At 38.7% G+C, this 22,286-nt stretch overlaps 4 protein-coding genes across 4 annotated transcripts; 3 read left to right on the top strand and 1 right to left on the bottom strand.

Annotated features, from left to right (window-relative positions):
- Nucleotides 1-369: 369 nt before the first annotated feature.
- On the bottom strand, nt 370-1,387 carry LOC127966508 (olfactory receptor 10G4-like). The gene has a single exon (XM_052567531.1). The coding sequence runs from the start codon at nt 1,348-1,350 to the stop codon at nt 370-372; it is 981 nt and encodes a 326-aa protein (XP_052423491.1). The 5' UTR covers nt 1,351-1,387.
- Nucleotides 1,388-4,196: 2,809 nt separating this feature from the next.
- Nucleotides 4,197-5,171, top strand: LOC127966507 (olfactory receptor 10G4-like). The gene has a single exon (XM_052567529.1). The coding sequence runs from the start codon at nt 4,197-4,199 to the stop codon at nt 5,169-5,171; it is 975 nt and encodes a 324-aa protein (XP_052423489.1).
- Nucleotides 5,172-11,780: 6,609 nt separating this feature from the next.
- On the top strand, nt 11,781-12,740 carry LOC127966506 (olfactory receptor 13C2-like). Its single transcript, XM_052567528.1, has one exon. The coding sequence runs from the start codon at nt 11,781-11,783 to the stop codon at nt 12,738-12,740; it is 960 nt and encodes a 319-aa protein (XP_052423488.1).
- A 6,391-nt stretch (nt 12,741-19,131) lies between these two features.
- LOC127966505 (olfactory receptor 1M1-like) lies at nt 19,132-20,091 on the top strand. The gene has a single exon (XM_052567527.1). It carries the CDS (start codon nt 19,132-19,134, stop codon nt 20,089-20,091), a length of 960 nt encoding a protein of 319 aa, XP_052423487.1.
- The last annotated feature ends 2,195 nt before the right edge of the window (nt 20,092-22,286 follow it).

The following is a 22,286-nucleotide window of genomic DNA, read 5'->3' as shown; positions in this document are numbered from 1 at the left end:
GAACTGAGGGACAGCAGACTTAATTTTGTGTTTATTATGATTATTAATATTATTCATCCTTCACATATACAGTATTATTCAAGCTTCACATACAAAGATTAAATACACAATAAATCTAAAAACAGTACTTATTAACACATAGGCTGTTTTTCAATGAATCTAAATCTTTCTGTTCAGCATTTCCAATGTCTGCCAATACTGTCACTTTAAAAATAAGCAGAGGTCCCAATATTTTCCCTATTTTATTTACTTAATTTAAAAAAACAAACAATTCAACATTAGCATGTCTATGCATTTGCCTTATAGTTTCTAACATGATCAAAATCATTGAAAAACACATTATCAAAACATCCAACATCACAATCAGAATTAAGATGATACAGCCATTGATATTGACTTAAAATTATTTGGTACTATTCTTTTTCGCAAAAATAAATCTGCTAATCTTGTCCTGATCTCTTTAGTTCTGGTGCAATAAACAGCAGGGTTTATTAAGGGAGAAACTAGAGAGGCTACAATCAAAATTGCATTTCGCTCTGTTAAATTTAGCACAACTCCTATTCGAGTTAGGATTCCAGAGACCAGCTTGGGTGCATAAAAACTAAGCAGAACAATGAGGTGACTCAAGCAAGTGTTGATCATTTGCTTTTTGCTTGAGTTGTTGGACAGTTTATTCACACTGTATGCCAGGACAGCATATGTGCACATAATAAAAGGAAACTGTCCACACGTTGGCCACAGACTTATCATGACAGGTATGAAAAAATATGGTTCGGGATTAACACAGGCAGCTCTGATCATGGAAGCATATTCACAAAACACATATCTGATGACAGGCTGACAATATGGAACACTGTCTACAATTGATATCACAAAACCTATAACAGCGAAACCAGCAAGCCAGGTTACAGAAATGAACAGAAATGTTCGTGAATTTGTTACAATGCTGTGGTATCTCAATGGAAGCCTGATTGCAATAAGTCGGTCAATTGCCATTAATGTCAGAGCCATGCACTCTGTGAAATCACCAAGATGATAGAAGTATGTCCTTGAGATACACGAATAGTATGTAACAGTTTTAATCTCAGCCAGCAGCACTGAGATCATGGTTGTGCTGCAGGTAGAAGAGAACATTATGTCAACAACTGCTAGATTACAGATTAATATGTACATTGGTTTGTGTAAATGTCTGTTAGTTAAGATGATACACAGATTGATGCCATTCCCAAGCAATGTGAGCATGTAGGTTATTAAGATCAGGAATCCAAGGAGCTTTTGGTTCTGCAGGTGATCAAATCCAGTGATTATAAAGCAGTCAACATTTTTCACAGTATCATTTTCATTTGCCATTTTCAATCAGCCACTTCCTAAAATACAAATATTTTAAAATGCAGTTAGTACAGATGATAACATGAAGTCAATTATAGCCTCAATGTACTCATATATGCATAGAAAAAAAGCTCCTATGAAGGAAAATGGCAGAAAGATGCAGACAGCGTCTGTAACTGCAGGGTGATAAACAGTCTGAAAGTTGAAATATAGTTTTATCAGAAATACAAAAAGGGTTTCATGCATTCTTAAGAATTAAAAATAATATTATGTAATATAATTTGTCCTTTTCTTCTTATCTTCCTTAATTCCAGTCAGAGTACTTTAAAAAAGCACAAACTGTCTGAGATATGCAGATAAGAATATGACTGAATTCCTGCCATTTATATTTTACTAAATGACAGATACGTCATGGTTTCCTAGCAGCCGTGATTGAGTAAACATGACTACAACAACATAGAAAGTCTCTCAAGTATAGTTTATGATTAAACAAAAACATATATCTTGACAAAAAATATCTGACAATATTACGATGCGTTAACATTATTTAATTAGACATGATTGGGAGATAAAGGGGCTATATCTCTCTTGTCTCATTCTCAGTGTTAAACAGTTGTCTTTAGCTTTTTCTGCAAAAAATGTAATTAGGCTTGGTAAATAATTGTTAAACTTTATCTGATTTGTAATATTGGACACAAAATGATTTTAGTCAATGGGATTGCTAATTACAGAGACTTCAATGTAAACCGTAATGTATAGACCAGCGTATTAATATACACAAGGGTCTTCTTAATGTTCAATTAATAGCTGAGCTGATAATGTTCCCTGCAGTGTTTGAGATCCCATTACACATATGTTTTAATAGAATCAGTAGCTGCTGGTAATGGGGGTCAACAGATGGTATTTTATGTAGATTTGCTTTATTAATATTATTCATACACAGCAGAAATACACAATGCATCTAGAAATATTTTTATGTTTCATGTTACATAAAAAATTTACATGAGCAAGAGCATCAAACAATACATGCAGCAACAACATCACAGTCTATTGAACCTATTTAACTATTTTAATAATGAGTTAAAATTTTTGCCTAATGCAGCAAGACCACTGAGCCATAAAATGTTCGTGAATTTGTTACAATGCTTTTGTACCTCATTGGAAGCCTGATCACAATAAGTCGGTTTATTGCTTTTGCCTTTAAAAATACAAGGTGAAGACAGTGGAAAGAGGGAAAAAATGCAATCTCTAGAGACGTGTTTTTTAAAAATTTAACTTCTTTTAACTTGAGTTCTGTACTTTTAGAATGCTGTAAGTGTGAGATGCTTTATATTTTTGTGTGCAAGATGCCGCAGAAGTCGCAAGGGCATTCCAACAGACCAATCAGAATTGGTCTGCCCCAGGTATGTGCTCCCTCACCAGAAATCGAATAAAGCTTTATATCAGCATAGCTGAGATTGCCTACAGCATTTGGCCATGGGCATTTTGGCTGTGGCCGAATCACAGCTATGCTGACATAGAGCAATATTGCATGGCTACTCGTGTGATATTGCTCACATATAGCCCTCTATATTTTATCCATATTCCTCCATATTTTGCAGTGTGGAAGTAAGCTATTTTCATTGAATGTGCAAGACTACTGATTCATTAGCCACTAGGTAAATAACCAGAAGAATAACAGTAAACTGTAAAACTATTTACACTACAAACCATTGAGTTTATGAAAGAAATACCATTGTGTTATAAAGTAGCATAACGGACTGTTTTTGTACAGGTAATATAACTGGAGGCAAGTGTCACCAGAAGCAGTGGAAAGGTTTGAGAGCTGCTTCCACTCTCACCTTAACATTATTTCCATCTAGTTCTGCAGAATAGTTTAGCAAGCTACATTTTTTCAGTTGCTTCCCATAACTGATTGGGACATAGACACAATGCTTTCAGCTGTGTGGTGGTTCGATCAACATTTAAAACATTGCCTCAGTAAAAATATAGAAGAAATTTTTATTCCATGAAATTTCAATATATAAAATAAATTTGGGACAACATCCTGTCTTGGCAGACATTTTTTTTTAAATGTTACTTTTGTTTAAACATATATAAAAGTTCTACACGTGTGTGTGTGTGTGTGTGTGTGTGTGTGTGTGTAACCACAACAACAATTTGAAATCCTACACTGTAAAAAAAATAAAAAAAAGACCTCTCCAACTATTTTCCTATTGAGTGATCACATCTAAATTGATCAATTAGCCTAACTGAATTTGTGTGAATTAGAGATCATACTTAAATGTTTCAATTGGACAAATTGAATGAAATAAATTCAATTAGGCTAATTGAAAAATTTAGATGTAACCAAGTCACTAGAAATTGTTGAGTAGGAGTGGTTTAAATTTTTTTTTACAGTCTAAGTTTACTAGATCACTGTTGCTTGGAAACCATGATCTATCTGTCTTATGTTGAATTATAAAAGGGAGGATTTTAGTCATACTCAGTCATTCAGTTTATATGAAAGGAGCATCTCAGACATCTCAGTTTATTTTTATGCTATTTTAAAGTACTCTGATTGGAATTTTAAAATATAGGAACTAAAGAACAACAGGACAATAAATTATATTGCATTATATCTTATTTTTTTATTCTTAAGAATGCATGAAACGCTCTTTGTATTTCTGATAAAACTATATTTCAATTTTCAGACTTTTCATTATCCTGCAGTAACAGACGCTGTCTGCATCTTTCTGCCATTTTCCTTCATTGGAGCTTTTTTTCTGTGCATATATGAGTACATAGAGGATCTTATTGACTTCATCTTTTTATCTGTACTAACTGTATTTTAAAAAATTTGTATGTTGGGAAGTGGCTGACTGAAAATGGCAAATGAAAATTACTCTTTACATGGCTTTATAATCACTGGATTTGATCACCTGCAGAACCAAAAACTCCTCGGATTCCTTATCTTAATAACCTACATGCTCATACTGCTCGGGAATGGCATCAATCTGTGCATTATCTTGACTGACAGACATTTACACAAGCCGATGTACATATTAATCTGTAATCTAGCTGTCATTGACATAATGTTTTCCTCTAGCTGCAGCACAACCATGATCTCAGTGCTGCTCACTGAGATTAAAACTATTTCATACTATTCGTGTATCTCAAGTATGTTCTTCTATCATCTTGGTGATATCACAGTATGCATGGCTCTGACACTAATGGCAATAGATCGACTTATTGCAATCAGGCTTCCATTAAGATACCACAGCATTGTAACTAATTCACGAACATGTTTTCTTATTTTTCTGACTTGGCTCATTGGTTTTACTGTTATAGGTTTTTTGGCATCAGTGGTAGAGAGTGTTCCATACTGTCGCCAGCCTGTCATCAAATATGTATTCTGTGATCATCCTTCCCTGATCAGAGCAGCTTGTGTTGATCCTGAACCATATTTTTTCATACCTGTCATGATAAGTCTTTGGATGTTGTGTGGACAGTTTCCTTTTATTATGTGCACATATGCTGTCCTGGCATACAGTGTGACTAAACTGTCCAACAATTCAAGCAAAAAGCAAATGATCAGCACTTGCTCCAGTCACCTTGTTGTCTTGTTTAGTTATTATGCACCAAAGCTGGTCTCTATTTTACTAACTCGTATAGGAGTTGTGCTAAATTTAACTGAGAGAAATGCAGTTTTGATTGTAGCCTCTCTGATCCCTCCATTAATAAATCCCACTGTTTATTGCACAAGAACCAAAGAGATCAGGAAACGATTAGCAGATGTATTTTTGCACAAGAAAATAGTACCACATCATTTAAAGGTAATTTCAATAGCTTTATTTTCTTAATTCTGATCGTGATGGGTTTGCTTGTTTTGATAATGTTTGTGATGCTCCTGCTCATTTTAGAAACTACAGGCCAAATAGACATGCTGATGTTGAATTGTCTGTTTTCAAAATAAGCAAAAGAAAATAAGGAAAATATTTGGAGCTGTGCTTATTTTTATATTGTTAGAAATTTGAAATGTTAAACAAAAAGCCAAAGACAAATAGCCTAACTGTTTGTAGATGTATTGTGTATTTAATCTTTGTGTGTTTACCTTGAATCATACTGTGTACTGTATGTGAAGCATAAATAATATTAATCATAATAAATAGAAAATTAAGTCCATTTTCCCTCAGGCCCAACAATAATCAGTAATTTTATAAAACATTTGTGCACTGGGATCTAAAGCACATCTCTGCTCAGCTAATAATGGATCAGTAAGGGGACCCATGTGTAAGGTTTACTGTATACAATATGTTACATATTACAGAAATGTTCCCAAAACAACAGTTTTATGTTTATATCTTACTGTACGTTTTGTGATATAAACGGTTTCAACAATTTATGTTTTTAAAATATTTAAAATATAAAATAATTAAATTTAGCTTAAAAACATATAATAGGTTATTTAATGGCAGGTTTCATTGTGACAACTTACCCCATTTAGAGTGACAACATGCTGATTATATTAGTTTACCAGGAAAAATAATGATTTAAACATAGTCTATGTTACTGTAAAATTAAACTGTTTTAGTATCCCCATTATAATTCATCAACTGTAGATGGACTTGGGTACCTCTTAGATTAAGGAAATTATTTCACTAGAGTTGTGAAATTTTAAATGACCTCTGCAGGACAGTGACAAAGAGCAGGAATTGTTTTCTGTTCTTTTTTGTTAAGTTCCATGTGGCCAATGTCACCTCAGTGCCTGTTTTCTTGTGGCAACATTGCTAGTCACACTCCACTTGTTTTTTCCCTGTTGCTTCACACTAATGAGCTTCGGGACACCAGACAGAAATCTCTCAGGCTCCATATGAACCTCTCCACAGGTTTACCTAAACAAACACAGTGCTTTTAGCAGGGTAATTAACATGTAACTCATTATCCTTTGGAACAAATGCCTCATAATTAGATGATGCAACCCTTGTTGGTTACTACACATCCTCAACACACACATTTGAGGTCAGAAAACCTAAAATAACATACACAACATATTATGAATAAACAAGCTGGTAGCATAATAATACAATGCCATCATCAGCTGATGACTGTCATAGGTAATAAATGTATTGTAAGAAAAAGTGATGAAGATGTTGAAGATATTGATGAAGATGTTTATTGCAGCATAGTAGTATATGTAGTACCTTGGGTTTAACAGAGTCAGAATGAACCCTGAACATCCTAAACTCGAACATTTTATACTTTATTACATTACTGTAAAACCAAATGTTAAGGTGATAAGATTAAACAGAATCCATTTCATATGCCCTTTTAGTGAGCTGATGGTTCTTGATGGCCTGCTGCTGCTCCCACGCTATAAGTGACAAATTATCACTCCAAAGTTACTATTTACATATAATTATTAAGATCAGAAAGAACTATCTCTAATTAAGCACTTTGTAGGGAAAGGGGCATAGTTTAACACACAATTTAGAGTGGAAACTGGGTCGAGGCAGACTATAATTTCTTACAGTATGCAATGTGGCACTTTACACATGCACTAGCTATGGAACACAGTAAATTATTTACTACAATAGTTATTATATACTAAAAAGGCAGGAAACCTGAGTTCTTCATGTGTAAAACACATGTAATTGTAATTTCCATACTTTACAGTTTACATATTTACTTTACATAATTGACATACTATACGAGTTAGTAAAATAGAGACCAGCTTTGGTGAGTAATAACTAAACAAAACAACGAGGTGACTGGAGCAAGTGCTGATCATTTGATTTTTGCTTGAGTTGTTGGACAGTTTAGTCACACTGTATGCCAAGACAGCAGGTACACAGAATAAATGGAAATTGTTCCATTCCATACTTTTTGAGGGTAAAGGCCATCCTTCACTGTGTCTAGTTTGTAGATAGGAAAGAACTTCTCTATGTTTCCAAAATGAAGTATCTTTTTAGATACTTAGATTGACTTTTTTCTCAAATATTTAGAAGACACAGTAGGCCATCATAAAGCAGCAGCACAACATTTTCTTTTTTTAATACATTTCAATAATCTAATATCACAGTTTGTTGTTCGTTTATTTAATACTTTGAAGTTTAGTTTTTCTTCTTACACTTTTGTTCATACAGACCTTTATTTGGACCCACTTCATATTAAGTGGCCTTAACTACTATGTACTTACATTTTAATTAATAATTTAGTACAATGTACTTATTGTGTACATACATGTTTTTACATTGTACTTATATAAAAAAACTACTACATGTAATTACATCTGTATTTAATTTCTGTAATTAAATTTATAATTACACTGTTGACCCATACTTTACACCTTAACCCACCCTTAAACTTACCCATACCTCCAACCCTCTCCTTAACCGTACCCCTATCCCAGTCAATAGCAGTAAAACTGTTTTACAATACAATATGAACACAATAAGTACATTGTACTTATTTTTTATGTAAGTACATAGTAGTTAAGGCCACCTAATATAAAGTGGGACCTACGTGTTAACCTTGAGATATATAATTAGGAAACTGTGACGATTGTGTATTACGAAAACACAAGGAGAGGGTACACCCAATTGCAAGTATGATTTTAATAACAAAAAGGGTAATACAAAATAAACAGTCTTGGGAGACAAACAAAACAAAGCAAAAGAGGAAACCGGATGAAACGGAATGTAAAACTCGGAGGAACGAGAAGGCAGGGGTAAGTCTCAGGAGACGAGAACATATCACAAAAAGGGTAAGGACTCCATACAAACAACAGAGAAGGACAGCTATTTATAAGGAGACTAACGACAAAGGATTGTCTGCACCTGTGTGATTAATTGGAGTGCAATTACTGTGAAGACAGGACCAGACTGGAGGAATTAAAGTGCATATGGTGAAGTGCCTAAGGAGAAGTGAGCTCACTAGGGAACACCCAGGAAAACAGAGACTGACAGCGTGACATTACCCCCTCCCCTACGGAGCAGCTGCCAGATGCTCCACCTGAAACCCAGGAAAACCCAATAGATAAAGAGTTAGGAGGGAGGTGGAGCGACAACGGACTAGGGGGAGGGACGGAGGGTCAGAAAACAGAGACAGGAGGAACCAGATAGAATGGGAAGACAAAGACAGGACAACCAGGTAAAATGGAAAGACAAAGACAGGACAACCAGGTAAAATGGAAGGACAAAGACAGGACAACCAGGTAAAATGGAAAGACAGAGATGGAACAACCAGGTAAAATGGAAAGACAGAGAAAGGACAAGTGTAATACAAAACAAGGAGTCCAGGAGGAAGGTGGACTGGCGGAGGATCAGGGGGAAGGACGGAGGGCCAAGTCCAAAGAAGGAGATAGACAGAAAGCAAAAGAACACAAAAACACAAAAACATGGGTCCATAAAGGACATCACGTGATGCCCCCCCCACCCCCCCGTGCTGAGCAGAGAACCATCACAACCATGTGGTCATGGCAGAAGCCCCCCCAGGGCGGAGCGAAAGACCACCACCTCCTCATGGTCGAGGCCAGAGTCCCCCAGGGCAGAGCGGAAGACCACCACCTCCTCGTGGTCGAGGCCGGAGTCACCCAGGGCGGAGCGGAAGACCACCACATCCTCGTGGTTGAGGCCAGAGTCCCCCAGGTCAGAGTGGAAGACCACCACCTCCTCGTGGTCGAGGCCGGAGTCCGCCAGGGCAGAGCGGAAGACCACCACCTCCTCATGGTCGAGGCCAGAGTCCCCCAGGGCAGAGCGGAAGACCACCACCTCCTCGTGGTCGAGGCCGGAGTCACCCAGGGCGGAGTGGAAGACCACAACATCCTCGTGGTTGAGGCCAGAGTCCCCCAGGGCGGAGCGGAAGACCACCACCTCCTCGTGGTCGAGGCTGGAGTCCCCCAGGGCGGAGCGGAAGACCACCACGTCCTTGTGGTCGGCCCAACGGGAGGACGAAGATCACCGGTGACTTGACTCAGTCCTCGAAGATCACCGGTGACTAGCCTTGTCTCTGGAAAGTCCATGGTACCTAGTCCTGACTCTGGAAGGTCATCAGTGACTAGCCCTGACTTTGGAAAGTTCGCTGGAACCTGAATCGACTCTGGAGAGTTCGCTGGAACCTGACTCGACTCTGGAGAGTTCGCTGGAACCTGACTCGACTCTGGAGAGTCAACTGAAATTTGACTTGACTCAGGAAGGTCAACAGGAACTAGCCCTGACTCTGGAGGGTCAACGGTAACTAACCCTGACTCTGGAAGGTCGATGGTGACTAACCCTGACTCTGGAGGATCCATGAACACCTGCCCCGACTCTGGAGGGTCAACCGGAAACTGACTCAACTCTGGAAAGTTGACGGGCACCTGACTCAACTCTGGAAGGTCAACAGGAGCCTGACTTGACTCTGGACAGTCAACTGAAATTTGACTCAAATCTGGAAGGTCAACAGGAACTAGCCCTGACTTTGGAGGGTCAACGGTAATTAACCCTGACTCTGGAAGGTCGACGTTGACTAACCCTGACTCTGGAAGGTCCATGAACACCTGACTCGACTCTGGAGGGTCAACCGGAAACTGACTCAACTCTGGAAAGTCAACGGGCACCTGACTTGACTCGGGAAGGTCAACAGGAATCTGACTTGATTCAGGAGGAACAACTGGCACATGACTCGACTCTGGATGGTCAACAGGAACTTGCCCTGACTCTGGAGGGTCAACGGTAACTAACCCTGACTCTGGAAGGTCGGCGGTGACTAACCCTGACTCTGGAGGGTCCATGAACACCTGACTCAACTCAGGAGGGTCAACCGAGAACTGACTCAGCTCTGGAAAGTCAATGGGCACCTGACTTGACTTGGGAAGGTCAACAGGAATCTGACTTGATTCAGGAAGATCAACTGGAACATGACTCGACTCTGGATGGTCAGCAGGAACTAGCCCTGACTCTGGAGGGTCAACGGTATCTAACTCTGACTCTGGAAGGTCGACGGTGACTAACCCTGACTCTGGAGGGTCAATGAACACCTGACGCAACTCAGGAGGGTCAACCGGGAACTGACTCAACTCTGGAAAGTCAACGGGCACCTGACTCGACTCGGGAAGGTCAACAGGAACTTGACTCAACTCATGAAAACCCATGAAAACCCTGACTGGACTCTGGAGGGTCAACGGGGACCTGACTCGACTCTGGAGGGTCGACTCTGGAGGGTTATCTAGTTGCTCTACCTCAAGCCCATGAATGATCAGTGCCCAGTGAGATTTCCTCTCCTTCCTCATGTCTACAATAACTTAATTGGTTTTATCTGTGTTGAGGGTGAGATTGTTGTCCACACACCATTTGCCCACATGGGTTAGCAGTGGCCCAATGGTTAGAGACTTGGACTAATTATCTGAAGATTGCAGGTTAGAGTCTCGATGCTGGCAGGAGTTGTAGGTGGGGAGGAGGGTGTGAATGAACAGTGTTCTCTTCCACCCTCAATACCCATGGCTGAAGTGCCCTTGAGCAAGGCACTGAACCCCCATTTGCTCCTTGGGTATGGGATATATAGCTGCCCACTGCTCCAGGTGTGTGTTCACGGTGTGTTCACTTCTCATTGCTGTGTGTTTGCACTTGGATGGGTTAAATGGAGAGCACCAATTCTGAGTATGGGTTACCATACTTGGCAAATGTCACAACTTTCACTTTCTTTTCACCATTTCACCAGACTAGTGCGGCAGCAAGTATGCTGTATGCTGTTTCGTCACCACCACTCCAACGTGGTATAGTCAGGGAACTGTGTTCTACAGTTGTATGTGCAATAATTGTTTATGGTTCATTTAACTAACTTTTAACTTCTTATAGAATATTTTGTGGGTTAAGGGCTTCCTTTACAACTGCAATTTTGCACATCCCTGTAGATTAGTCATTGTATTTCATTCTGACGTACCTGATCATGCCAGATCTGTGTTATGATTGGTCAACTGACAAGTCTGGAGAGGCCTGCCATTCATATATGAAGGATATATAGTTCAGTATGTATCAGGTTTGGAGAAGTCTTTTTACGGTGCCATTTCTGTACTAGCTTGAGCAAGACTTCCTAAAGTCATATCTTTCTTTCTGTGAGTACACCTCATCCACTGTATTTGCAGCATTTATTATACAAAATCTTGCACACTGTATACAGCAATTTTATGGCAATATAAGGTTTTCAAGATGCATGTTAAAATAATTGTTCTTTCAAGACTTGAAATGCCTAATATGTTCATGTATATATATATATATATATATATATATATATATATATATATACATACATACACACACACACACACACAAACATACATTTTACTGCATTCTATATATCAAATTTAGATTCAATTGATGCAATATTTGTTGTAGAGGAAAATATAATGAAATCTTTTCTTACAATGTTGAATAACATACTGCTTTTTTTTTTTACCCGGACAGGATGAATAGAGTATCAAGAGTGAACTCATCATGAATCTTGATCTCACTGAAAACAGGAATATTTCCATCCCGTCTTATTTCTATATCAGTGGTTTTTCTGGTATACCTCACATGAGGTACTATTATATATTCTTGTTTTTTGTCTACATTATTTCTTTACTTGGAAACTCCTGCCTCATGCTTGTTATTATTATGGACCGAAATCTTCACATCCCTAAATATATTGCTGTCTTTAATTTATCACTGACAGACATTTGTGAGAGTACCGCTGTGATTCCTCAGCTACTGGATATGTTTTTGTTTGGGAATCAGTTGATCCCTTATGGATTGTGTTTGTGTAATATGTTCTCTGTGTTTGTATTTACTTCAGCACAGTCCTTAACTCTTGCTGTCCTGTCTTTTGACAGATTAGTAGCAATTTGTTTACCACTGAGGTATCATATGATTGTGACCCACAGATCAATGCTCGTTATAATTGGAGTCATGTGGGCAGTGGCACTGCTTATAGTAATCATGGCAACAGTTTTTATCAGCAGGCTTTCTTTCTGTAGAGTTATTGTCATTATAAATAGTTTTTACTGTGATCATGGCCCTTTATATCGTTCTGCCTGTAGCAGCAATGTCCCAAGCTCTGTGATAGCCAACTTGTCTCCGATTTTAATTCTCGGCTTTCCAGCATTTTTTATCATCTTTTCATATACATGCATAGCTGTGACATTGTTCAGAATCACAACCCCACAAGACCGTAAAAGAGCCACAAAGACATGCACTGCTCATTTAATAGTAGTGGCCATATTTTATGTACCCATCACTTTTACATATGCTCTTTTTTCCATTGTAAATACGAACACAAGGATCATTAATCTCTCTCTGACCTCTGCACTTCCTCCAATGCTTAACCCTATAATCTACACATTCAAGACAGAGGAGTTCATTATCTCTTTGAAAAAGCTTTTTAAACGGAGAATCATATTCACATCTCCAAAATAAACCTTTTTTCCCCAATTTGAAAAACATTGTCAGGCATTGTTGTCATCTGTATTGTTGTATCGTTGTTGTTGAATCATTTATGCTTCAATGTTCTGCATTTCTAAATATAATTTAATATGACAAGCCAGACAACAGGTATCATGACAAATGCTTAATCCACTACTGTGATGGATTGAATAATAATAAGAAAAAATATATATAATTAGATTGTTAATTGTTAATTAGACTTTTAAGCCATCATTTTAAGTAAATGCATAGTTTAGATCAATAGGAATTGATAAGTAAATTAATAATGGCCTACAATGATTTGTGAATTCAATTTGTGAATAAAAAGCATTAAAAACACAGAATGCCTAAAAGTAATAGTTGCACACAAATATTTATTTATCTATTTAATTCTCTAAAAACATTCTCTAGAAACAGATAGTAATGTAATTTAGGCCTAACAAATGTTTAGAACCTCTAGAGCATGTTCAATAGCTGTATTGTTACAGGAAATGTGGCCCAAAGGAAAGTTATTTAACTGATTTTCTTTTTTGTGTTTATAAAAGGGTTTTCTTTTGCATGTTCTTTCACTTGGCTGTTGCCTCCATCCTCAATATTGGTGCATTTGTTTGTTCACATGAATTTGTTAATTTACAACAGTCATTCGATGTGAATGATTATTAGCTCTGGAAAATAAACTACCATTAAGGATAATATTTTTGTTTCTGTTTCAAGAATGTTTAGAAGATTTAACCTTAGTCATTATGGAGCAACAGATCTTCAGGCTTCAGTTTCTCCACTCTATAGATTAGTACCAGTGCTAGTTCTGTGCTGTGACAGTTGATCAGCTGACAAGTCCAGTAAGGCCTGGAGTTGTAGTAATCAATCAACTGAGGGATATAGTTCAATATATATATATAATATTATTGTATCTCCAATAACACCTTTGCATCCAAATGCCCAGATAATTAAACTTTCCTGACACAGACAGTGCCAACTACTGTATGCTGAATCCCATCATATACACTCTAAATTCAGAGGAGGTTATGCAATCCATAAAAGAACTATACAAACAACACAAAGTGAATGCAACCACAAAAAGAAGAGTGAAATGCAGGGGAAATTAAAAATAATCATTACAGGTTTAATCTGTCTGTTTGTCAGCTGTGAGCAAGTTTTATTTTGTTCGTAGTTGTAACATATTGTGTTGTAAACAGGCCAAATGTGTTTAAAACCTTTGTGCTTGAAACAGAGAAAAGTTTTTTTTTTGTAATTCCTTTCTTTCCATCAATACAAAAAGTTATAAATATTAATTTTTATATATATTTTATAAATAATTATTTAAATATTCTGTGTTTTGAGAGTATTTCTATAACCTACATGTGAAATACTACTGTGCTCTTGTCTTTAGTGTATGTTGTGATCTTTTTGATCTGTGTGGAAGCTCAGCTTTGATACCTAAAGTTATAGACACATTTTTACTTACACACCAAGTTGTTTCATATGAAGCATTTCAATCATGACCACTTTCATTATATAATTACAATTCACAACTACATGAGTTGAAAAGCAAAATGTGATAGAGAATGCTTCCAATGAAGTGAACTTTAAAGGAAGAAACAAAAATCAGATCGGATTTCAGGTTCAGTTAGGTGGAGTTGAGGTTGGAGGAAGGATATGTTTTATAACGTTATAATGTTTTGTTGCAATTGTTTTTCTTTCCTCAAGGAATTTTTGGGACTTTCCGGCCTCTTTGGAACATTTCCGTGCACACAGACTGTAGAGAGATGGGGTGCAGCTTCATGACATTTGAAGTTTACTGCCAATGGAGAACTTCTGGGACATTTACAATGCCGGACATCACATGTAAACCCATGAGAGTTATACACAATATCCTTAAACACTTCCCCCACCTAGCAGAACCAGACTGAAATTCCTAAGGGGGGGCTTTGAACCTATGGTCTCCACAGAAATCTTTGTCAGAGAATGACAAAGAAACTGTCTTTTCTAGATATGAATGGACCAAAATGAACTCAAAATGACTTCTAAATGAATAACAGTCCATCGCTTAACTCCATATTCATTTATATGTAACCCACACATTCGACTATCATGTTTATAATCACTTATTGTGTATGTCTTTTAATAACTATGGGATAGCTTAAGGATTCATAATCATGTTTGGTATGTTTTTGATGGAATCTGCTTGCTTTAAACAGTCCTGACCATCAGTTATTTGTCAAATGTATGATATTCTTGTTATAGGAATCATGTACAAAATTATACCCTTCAAGAGCGGGAAAATTTGGACCATGTGCTTGATAAGATAACATGATTTATGATACCCCCGAGCCAAGACAATATCTGATTGGTCAAGACAACATTTGAGGTGTGGCCAACAGGCCAGCTTAAATACTTAGGACAACATAAAATCTTGCTTTTAGCTTTTAGCTTTGCTTCTTTAGCTTTTAGCCATGCTTTAGGTCATCACTGTTCTTTGAGCGCGGTTCCAGCATGCTTCAGCCTGCACACCTGCTGCTACTTAGCCACGATGAGAAGAAACACCACCTTGTCTCGCCAAACTTTACTTCTTTTCTTTTCCGTTTGAGAGTTTCATGTTCTGAGTTAAGTTTTGTAACGTCGTGTCTCTGACCTCGAGCACCCGTTCAACTTCAACCAGCCCACACAACTCCGGGTCTTCATCCAACAACCAACCACGGGCTTCCCTAGACGTCATTTCAGCGACTACTGAACTTCCAGCCAATCAGCGACACCAGGAAACAACGGGAACGCCTTTACACAGGCAATTTACCTTCAGACATTTGTACTGGTGTATCTAAAAGCTTACATTTATGTGTCTTTTTGTTCGCTGTAGCAGCCATGTTTCCGAGATAAATCATACCCCTTCGTTTGAAGTGTAGTTTCGAAAAATCTTAGTTTGAAGGGCTATCTGGCCCTTCCCCTTACCCCTACCCCTCCAACCAAAAGAGAATTGAGACACCCCTACCCCTTCACGTGAACGCGTGAAATGGAGGGGTAGGAGAAAAGGGGAGGGGCTAAAGGGTAGAATTGGGATTGGGCCAAAGTCTCACTTAAAGGGTTAGTCCACCCAGATAGCAAATTTATGTAATTAATGACTTACCCTCATGTTGTTTCAAACCCCTAAGACTTCTGTTTAACTTTGGAACACAGTTTAAAATATTTTAGATTTAGTCCGAGAGCTCTCAGTCCCTCCATTGAAGCTGTGTGTACGGTATACTGTCCATGTCCAGAAAGGTAAGAAAAACATCATCAAAGTAGTCCATGTGACATCAGAGGGTCAGTTAGAATTTTCTGAAGCATTGAAAATACATTTTGGTCCAAAAATAGCAAAAACTATGACTTTATTCAGCATTGTCTTCTCTTCCGTGTCTGTTGTGAGAGAGAGTTCAAATCAAAGCAGTCTGGATATCCGGTTCGCATCTCTAATATGCATTAATCCACAAATGATTCAAGCTGTTAACTTTTTTAATGTGGCTGACACTCCCTCTGAGTTCAAACAAACCAATATCCTGGAGTAATTCATTTACTCAAACAGTTCACTGACTGAACTGCTGTTGAGAGAGAACTGAAGATGAACCGCGAGTAGGGCTGTGCAAAAAATCGAATGCGATTTTCATGCACATCTCATCAGTAAAGACGCTCCTGTAATTAAAAGTATATCTCCCAGCACGTGTGTTCAGATCAGGGTTGCCAGGTTTTCACAACAAATCCTGCTCAGTTGCTTCTCAAAACTAGTCCAAAACTAGCCCAATAGTGTTTCCAGGAGGTTCCCTGATAAAAGAATTGCTTTCCGGGGTTAAAATTTAAGTTTTATGGCATGGTTGCCTTTGTAAAGTTCGCATTTTAGGGGCTAAATATCACGTTATTTCTATTGGGATCGCTTCCACCCGCGGACATGAAAAACAACCACAGACTTGGCAACATTGGTTGGCATTTACTACACCGAGCCGTAATTCACTGACAATCTACACAAAATCAATTTTTAAATCGGTGGCGATTTTTTGTCGATTTTGAAAGCGATTTTGTGTTAGTTGTCGGTAGACTACGGCTCTGTGTAGTAACTGCCGCTCCACCTGAACCAATGTTCCCAAGTCTGCGGTTGTTTTTCATGTCCGCGGTTTGAAACAACCCCAATACCAATAACGTGATATTTAGCCCATAAAATGTGGATTTTACCAAGACAACCGTGCCAAAAAACAAAACATATATTTTAACCCCGGGAAGCATTTTTATTTTTATCTGGGAACCTCCTGGAAACGCGATTAGTTTTGGACTAGTTTTGAGAAGCAACAGGGCAGGATTTGTTGTGAAAACCTGGTAACCCTGATCTGAACACACGTGCTGGAGTTAATACTTCCAATTAAAGGAGCGTTTTTACTGATGAGATGTGCATGAAAATCGCATTCGATTTTTTGCACAGCCCTAGGCCAGATAACGAACAAAACATTGACTCATTCACGAGTCAAGAACTGTTTCTGTCAGACACGTCCGATTCGTGAACCGAGGAGCTGATGATACTGCGCATGTGTGATTCAGCGTGAAGCAGACCGACACACAGGGCATCTGAACTGAACTGATTCCTTTGGTGATTGATTCTGAACTGATTCTGTGCTAATGTTATGAGGGCAGGTAAACTGAAGGCTTGAATCAAGGGCAATCATTGCAAATGACGCCATTACGTAGAGCGCAAAAGAACTGGTGAACCGTTTTCTTCAACCGGTTTATTGAATCGAACTGTCCGAAAGAACTACTGGTGATCCAAAAACCGATGCAACCGGTTCTTGACTCGAGTCAGTCTATTGTTCATTATCTGGCTCGGCTCGGTGTTCATCTTCAGTTCTCTCTTCACAGCAGTTCAGTCAGTGTACTGTTTGAGTGCATGCATTACTCTGGGATATTGGTTTGTTTGAACTCAGAGGGAGTGTCAGCCACATTAAAAAAGTTAACAGCTTACGTCATTTGTGGATTAATACGTATTAGAGATGCGAACTGTTTAAAACGATTCAGTTCGATTTGGTGAACAGAATGATTCGTTCGCGAACTGGATATCCAGCTGCTTTGTTTTGAGCTCTCTCTCACAACAGACACGGAAGAGAAGACAATGCTGAATAAAGTCGTCGTTTTTGCTATTTTTGGACCAAAATGTATTTTCGATGCTTCAAAAAATTCTAACTGACCCTCTGATGTCAAATGGACTACTTTGATGATGTTTTTCTTACCTTTCTGGACACAGACAGTATACCGTATAGACAGCTTCAGTGGAGGGACTGAGAGCTCTCGGACTAAATCTAAAATGTCTTGTGTTCCAAAGATAAATGGAGGTTTTACGGGTTTGAAACAACATGAGGGTAAGTTATTAATTACATAAATTTGCTATCTGGGTGGACTAACCCTTTAAGTGGTTTAAAAAAATCACTAAAGACTAATTGCATTTAATATTGCTTTAAAATGTGATACATTTGAAGTTAATTACAAATATATTCAAGCATTGAAAATAACATTTAATTTGCACTCATGTGTGCTCTTTTAAAGTATATTATTTCTGCAATAAGTACTGTTTATAAAAGTATACTTAAGTGCACTTCTTTTTCACAAAGGAGGTCTTTTTGTGAGGAGGCGATTTTAAGTTATCAATGCATTACATTTATGCACTTAGAAAAAAAAATTGTATGTGCAATAATTGTTTATGGTTCATTTGAGAAGCATGGAAAACATTATTAAAACAATTTCTGTAGTGATATGTATAGCTTTAGACATGAAACCACTAACCCTAACTTTTAACTTCTTATAGCATATTTTGTGGGTTACAACTGCAGTTTTGCACATCCCTGTAGATTAGTCAGTGTATTTCATTCTGACGTACCTGATCATGCCAGATCTGTGTTATGATTGGTCAACTGACAAGTCTGGAGAGGCCTGCCATTTGTATCTGAAGGATATATAGTTCAGTATGTATCAGGTTTGGGAACGTCTTTTACAGTACCATTTCTGTACTAGCTTGAGCAAGACTTCCTAAAGTCATATCTTTCTTTCTGTGAGTACACCTTATCCACTGTATTTGCAGCATGTATTATACAAAATCTTGCACATTGTATACAACAATTTTGTTTAAAAAAGGGCAATGGAAATTTTTAAGATGCATGTTAAATATAATTGTGCTTTCAAAACTTGACTTTGTTCTGGAGGGATTATACATATACATATACATATACATACATTTTACTGCAGTCTGAATATCTATTTTAGATTCAGTTGATACAATATTTGTTGTAGAGAAAAATATAATGAAATCTTTTCTGACAATGTTGAATTATTATTATTTTTTTCTGGACAGGATGCATAGAGTATCAAGAGTGAACTCATCATGAATCTTGATCTCACTGAAAACAGGAATATTTCCATCCCGTCTTATTTCTATATTAGTGGTTTTTCTGGTATACCTCACATGAGGTACTATTATATATTCTTGTTTTTTGTCTACATTATTTCTTTACTTGGAAACTCCTGTCTCATGCTTGTTATTATTATGGATCGAAATCTTCACACTCCTAAATATATTGCTGTCTTTAATTTATCACTGACAGACATTTGTGAGAGTACCGCTGTGATTCCTCAGCTACTGGATATGTTTTTGTTTGGGAATCAGCTGATCCCTTATGGATTGTGTTTGTGTAATATGTTCTCTGTGTTTGTATTTACTTCAGCACAGTCTTTAACTCTTGCTGTCCTGTCTTTTGACAGATTAGTAGCAATTTGTTTACCACTGAGGTATCATATGATTGTGACCCACAGATCAATGCTTGTTATAATTGGAGTCATGTGGGCAGTGGCACTGCTTATAATAATCACAACAACAGTTTTTATCAGCAGGCTTTCTTTCTGTAGAGTTATTGTCATTATAAATAGTTTCTACTGTGATCATGGCCCTATATATCGTTCTGCCTGTAGCAGCAATTTCCCAAGCTCTGTGATAGCCAAATTGTTCCCAATATTAATTCTCGGCTTTCCAGCATTTTTTATCATCTTTTCATATATGTGCATAGCTTTGACATTGTTCAGAATCACAACCCCACAAGACCGTAAAAGAGCCACAAAGACATGCACTGCTCATTTAATAGTAGTGGCCATATTTTATGTACCCATCACTTTTACATATGCTCTATCTTCCATTATAAACACGAATACAAGGATCATTAATCTCTCTCTGACCTCTGCACTTCCTCCAATGCTTAACCCTATAATCTACACATTCAACACAGAGGAGTTCATTATCTCTTTGAAAAAGCTTTTTAAACGGAGAATCATATTCCCATTTCCAAAATAAACCTGTTTTTCCCCAATTTTAAAAACATTGTCAGACATTGTTGTCATTTGCATTGTTTTATCGTTGTTGTTGAATCATTTATGCTTCAATGTTCTGCATTTCTAAATATAATTTAATATGACAAGCCAGACAACAGGTATCATGACAAATGCTAAAGCTACTACTCTGATGGATTAAATAATAATAATAATAAAATACACAATTACTATTGTTATTAAAATAATAAGACAGAGTGAGAAAATAATAGCATTCTACCTTGAGTGTGTAATTCTTTTGTTGCTTACTTAAAATGTATGCCTGCTTCTTTTCATCTGACCTCATCCTGACCTGAAGTAATAAAAGGGGCACTTTAGGCCGCCCATTAAAAAAGGGTGTGATGTGGTTCTACACAGTCTCAGTAAGGAAGGTAGAAGACAGGGGTCGGCTTGAGGCTGGGACTCTCGTTTATTTGAAGATAAAGCAAGTAACGGTGCCCTCCTGGCACAAACAGCGTACTACTGCACAATCACAGTCAATAACTCAGAATTCGTTTTCTGTCGGTTTTTCCCAGCACTGCACGAGGTCCCAGCGTGTGTCTCTCTCTCTCTCTCTCTCTGCGGTGTTTCGGCTTATAACCGGTCTCTCCACACCAATTACTGCAATCAAACACACATGTTCATTATTTGCACTTGACCTACTCACGCCTCGCTCTGCTCCCTCGTCTCTCTCCCGTTGCAGATTCCGCCAAACCACGCCCCCCTCGCCACATACCCCCACCGCCCGACTCAGGCCGGGGAGCCATCCGGCCTGCAGCTCCCCCCCACCTCCTCCTGGAGAGGAAGTCAGCCACAGCCATCTGTACACCCGGCCTGTGGATCACCTGAAATTTAAAAGGTTGTAAAGTGAGATACCACCGGGTGATCCGCGCATAGGTATCTTTCATGCAGTGAAGCCACTGCAGGGGAGCGTGGTCCGAACAGAGGGTGAACTGCCACACCAGGAGGTCATACCGGAGGGTAAGAACAGCCCATCTGATAGCCAGACACTCTTTTTCTATGGTGCTGTACATCGTCTCTCTCTTAGAGAGCTTACGACTGATGTACAGCACCGGCCGTTCTTCCCCCTCCACCTCCTGGGACAGGGCCGCGCCCAACCCTCTGTCTGACGCGTCTGTCTGCAAGATAAAGGGGAGAGAAAAGTCAGGAGCATTTAGGAGCGGTCCGCCACACAGAGCATCCTTTATCTGGGTGAAAGCCTGCTGACACTGCTCCGTCCACTGGACCCTATCTGGTGCCTCCTTTTTAGTTAAATCAGTAAGCGGGCTAGCAGTATCCGAAAAATTAGGTACAAACCTTCTATAATAACTTGCCAGCCCCAGGAACTGTCTAACCTCCTTTTTGGTCTTGGGCCTTGAGCCAGAGCGAGAGATTGGGATTTTGAACTCACTTCTGGACCGAGATCCTCCTCCCCAATCACTACCTTCGCCAGCATCACTGATTCAGCCTTAGACCATATTTTTAGTAGGTTGAGGTGATATATTTGATGTGCTCCGCCCCTATCCGTTCGAGCTACCTCATAGTTGAGATCCCCAACTCGCCGTGTGACCTCAAAGGGTCCTTGCCACTTCGCGAGTAACTTTGAACTAGACGTAGGGAGTAATACAAGCACTTTATCTCCAAGTGCAAATTGACGTAGTCTAGCCCCCCTGTTGTACAACCGACTCTGTTTGTCTTGAGCCTGCAACAAATTCTCCATTGACAGCCGCCCCAACATGTGGAGTTTTGTTCTCAGGTCCATGACGTACTGAATTTCATTTTTACTATTAGAAGGTCCATCCTCCCAAGTTTCTTTAAGGACGTCGAGGACCCAGTGGGACTGACGTCCGTAAAGAAGCTCGAAGGGGGAAAACCTCCTGTACAGCGAACAAGAGGGGTTCTAGCCACTTATCCCAATTTTTGGCATCTTCCTGTACGAACTTACAAATCATGGATTTTAACGTGCGGTTAAATCGTTCGACCAGCCCATCTGTTTGTGGGTGATAGACGCTTGTTCGAATCGATTTAATGCCCAATAACTCGTAAAGCTCGCGAATAGTACGTGACATAAACGAACTAATGCAAAGCGATGTCCCCGTGCTGACCGCTCTAATGGCCCAATGAGGGGGGCACAATGGTGCTTTTGGGGTGGCCGGTGGATTCACCAGTTGATATTCACGA

The sequence above is a fragment of the Carassius gibelio genome, chromosome B10, assembly GCF_023724105.1.
Source record: "Carassius gibelio isolate Cgi1373 ecotype wild population from Czech Republic chromosome B10, carGib1.2-hapl.c, whole genome shotgun sequence".
Lineage (NCBI taxonomy): Eukaryota > Metazoa > Chordata > Actinopteri > Cypriniformes > Cyprinidae > Carassius > Carassius gibelio.
This window is presented reverse-complemented; position numbering and strand designations above follow the sequence as displayed.

Coding starts and splice junctions, on each gene's coding strand:
- LOC127966508 (XM_052567531.1), bottom strand. CDS start 1,350: ATGGCAAATGAAAATGATACTGTGAAAAATGTTGACTGCTTTATAATC.
- LOC127966507 (XM_052567529.1), top strand. CDS start 4,197: ATGGCAAATGAAAATTACTCTTTACATGGCTTTATAATCACTGGATTT.
- LOC127966506 (XM_052567528.1), top strand. CDS start 11,781: ATGAATCTTGATCTCACTGAAAACAGGAATATTTCCATCCCGTCTTAT.
- LOC127966505 (XM_052567527.1), top strand. CDS start 19,132: ATGAATCTTGATCTCACTGAAAACAGGAATATTTCCATCCCGTCTTAT.